We start from the raw sequence: 3191 nt of genomic DNA on the forward strand, positions 1-3191 counted from the left end.
CCTCGCCAGAATCCAAGGCGGCTTTGGGGGAGCCTGCAGAGCGGGAAGCAGTGCCTTGGGAGACCCGGGCCCTTCTCTTCTGTCTCTCCATCTCCTCACTTTTGTCTTGCATCACTGCGTATTTGGAGATGACCTCATCCAGCCGGCTCATAGCCAAACTCCGGTTTTCCTGTAGGCGCCGGGCTAACGCAGGATCTGACAGCGCGGGGTCAATGCCTATGTGAGAAGAGAGAATGTTAGAGCACACAGCCCAGAACTGGAGAAGAGATTAGAGATGCCCCGCCCACACCGCACTTCTGACCTGAGGGGTCGCTGATCTGCCCCCACTGACCCAGTACCTGGCCTATAGTCATCTGTGAGGTGGCAGCCAAAGTTGTAGATGAGATCAAGGTGGCGTCGCTCCTGTAACCTGATGCCCACATCTCGAAAGGCATCCTGGGCCATGAGTTGGAGCTGCTGTCGGGAAAGACCCAGACTGTGTCGAGCAGCTGCCTTCTCCACGGCCCGCAGCACATCTCCATAGTCGGGGAAGGTATCGGGCCCTGGCTTGTTGATGAGCCGCTCGATACACCTATTAACCTCAGGGTAGCGGGTGCCCCGGTAGGGGATGCGCTGCTCGATGACTCGCCCTGTCAGTGAAGAGCACTCCTTGAGCTCACACAGACGCCCGAACAGGCGGATCAGCTTCCTCTTCAACCGGGCCTCCTGCAGGTATGTGGAGTCGGGGTCGTCCAGTTCTGAGAGGTCCAGCTCCTTCTCCTGCAGCCTCCGGATCTCCGCCACATAGAGTGCCAGGAGCTGCTCTAAGCGCTGGATCTGCCTCCGGGAACCACGGGTCCTTGGAGCCTCACAGACAGCAGCTTCCGCATTGGCAGGGTCTGAGGAGGGGTCTGTGGGAGGGTTCCTCCCAGAAGGCTCACTGGACGCAGCGGCAGCAGGGGCCACGTTGAGCTTCTTCTTGGCAGAGTGGGCCTTGAGAACAGTGCAGAGTTCGTTGATGTACACGTAGAGCTTAGACGGCCGGCTGCGGGCCCGAGACAGGACCCGGGACAGGATGTTGCAGAACTCGGCGGAGGCCAAAAACAGAGGGTGGGCCCGCTGTTGCAGTTTACAGAGGAACGGGACCACCTCGGGGTGGTCTGATGTCTGCATCTTACACAGTTCAAGGAACTGGAGAGTTCAGGGAAAAGAAGGGAGGGGGGAGAAAAGACAAGGGAAGGAAGGGGTTGAGAGGAAGAAGGCGAGGCAGGTTAGTGGGGAAGATGGGTCAGGAGAGCCACTCAGCCAGCCCCCGCCCTGGGGTGCAAGAATCTTCTCCCCCAAAACTCACCTCTTCAAAAAGCTTCTCATTCTCCAACTTGTAGCATTTCTTGCCGCCCGAACTAGTGCTTCCTCCAGCCCCAGGGGACTCAGAGGAGCCAGGGGCTTCTGCCCTGGGTGAGGCCGGATTGGGGGGTGGGTGGGAGGAGGGCCCTGGCTGAGCAGCTGCTTCATCTTCGTCATCGTCATCCAGCACAATGATGCTGTTAGCCGTGGCCATGGGGGATTAAATCCTCCGGAGGGAGGAAGTGTTGGGGATTTCAGAATTCCTGCTAAAAGGGGATGGGGCCTCAGGAAGAGCCCCTCCGGCACAGCCCCATCCCTCCAGCTCGGTTTCCAATCACCCTGGCTTCTCAACACCGAGCCCTACCCAACGGTGAGTACCCTCACCGCCTCTCTACCAGGACTCGGCTCTAGAAGCCTTTCAGGCCCCTCAAGTACTGGGGGCAGAGAGGGCAAACCTTCCCCAAGCCCTAGGCTCCTCCCCCGGCTCCACCCCTCACGGCGATTTCCGGTCTTTCTCAGTTGCGTTTCTCCACTCTCTCTCCCAGCTGCCAAGTTGCTCCTTACTCCCAATCCCAGCGCCAGCTCCCAGGCCGCACCCCATGTCCCCGACACCCCAGTGGGCTCCCCTTCGCCCCGACACATGGCAGACCCACGCCCCGCCCGCAATGGTCGCCCCAACTCCCAGACTCGGCCGAAAAGGTTCTCACCCAACAAGCCATTCTTCCCGCCGCCCCTTGAATGATGTCCTGATCTCACCCTCTCGGGTTTCCTCCAACCCGGACTTCAGGCTGGAAATTTTTCCCCAAGTCCCCTCCCTCCCACCCCACCCTGATTTCCCCCATTCTCTTGGACTGGTAGCCGACCCTAAGCCCACCACTGGGCTTCCCTAGTTCCTCTCGGTCCCAAGCCTAGCCCGGCCAGACAGGTATGGGAGCTTCCCGCCAAGTCCCCCACCCCGCTCAGCCGCGGCCGCCCCACTCCCCTTCAGGGAGAGAAAGCTGCCATACGTTACTCCTCACACTCAGCCCCCCAGGTCTTTCCCCAACACCGTACCTCTCCCGCACATCCCCGCTCCCGCCTTCGCTCCCCGCACAGTCCGGCCCCCACCTCAAAAACGGTCTCTCGAGGCGACCCTCACCGCGGAGCTCAGAACCTCGCATGGTTCTCTCCGCCTTCCTTCCCCCTCCCACCGCAGGCCCCACTACGGACCGGAAGCAGCCGAGTTTCCGCCTTAACGCACCTGGTAGCGGCCATGTTGTTGTACGGAACACAGCCTTCCGCTGGCAGAAAGCGGCGACGAGCCTACCTAGTCTATAGCTTTCTCCCGACTTCCGATTTTGTGCTGGGCGGGGCTTGTCCCCGCGGGGCGACCAAACTACTTGGAGGTGGCCATTTTGCCGTACGGCGTTGGTTTCGCCTGTGGCCCTCGAAGCTCTTTTCACCCGGGGCTTCTGCTTCTCCGCCAATCAGAAACTTCCGGTCTGGGGCCTAATGGGAGCGAGTCGCGTGCGGGAGGACTGGGGCGCCTTTCTGCTCGGGGGAGCGAGGCGGGAAGCGGATAAGGAGTTCGGTTCTCCGGGGCTGTGTGGCACCCCAGGGAAGGCCGGAGAGTCTTGCGAGGGAACAAACCCTTTACCTGCCAGCCTCGCTTCCCTGCTTCCGCCAATCAGAAACTTCCGGTCTGGGGCCTAATGGGAGCGAGTCGCGTGCGGGAGGACTGGGGCGCCTTTCTGCTCGGGGGAGCGAGGCGGGAAGCGGATAAGGAGTTCGGTTCTCCGGGGCTGTGTGGCACCCCAGGGAAGGCCGGAGAGTCTTGCGAGGGAACAAACCCTTTACCTGCCAGCCTCGCTTCCCTGCTTTTCCCC

The 3191-nt window shown here is 61.1% G+C and overlaps 1 protein-coding gene across 2 annotated transcripts in view; it reads right to left on the reverse strand.

Annotated features, from left to right (window-relative positions):
• Positions 1-2955, reverse strand: part of Daxx (death domain associated protein) — a 4814-nt gene extending 1859 nt beyond the window's left edge. The window contains exons 1-4 of one of the 2 annotated variants that reach the window (XM_010605282.3): positions 2567-2955; positions 1331-1592; positions 339-1170; positions 1-216 (exon numbers count right to left, since the gene is read on the reverse strand). In XM_010605282.3, the coding sequence (XP_010603584.1) occupies positions 1-216; positions 339-1170; positions 1331-1540 (1258 nt within the window). In that variant the 5' untranslated portion in view covers positions 1541-1592; positions 2567-2955. Of the gene's footprint in view, positions 217-338; positions 1171-1330; positions 1593-2433; positions 2540-2566 lie in introns of those variants that run through there. The other variant, XM_033766385.1, reaches the window with a different exon arrangement.
• Positions 2956-3191: the final 236 nt, after the last annotated feature.

Source organism: Fukomys damarensis, unplaced genomic scaffold, assembly GCF_012274545.1.
Source record: "Fukomys damarensis isolate Sample0158 unplaced genomic scaffold, DMR_v1.0_HiC HiC_scaffold_20, whole genome shotgun sequence".
Taxonomy (NCBI): domain Eukaryota; kingdom Metazoa; phylum Chordata; class Mammalia; order Rodentia; family Bathyergidae; genus Fukomys; species Fukomys damarensis.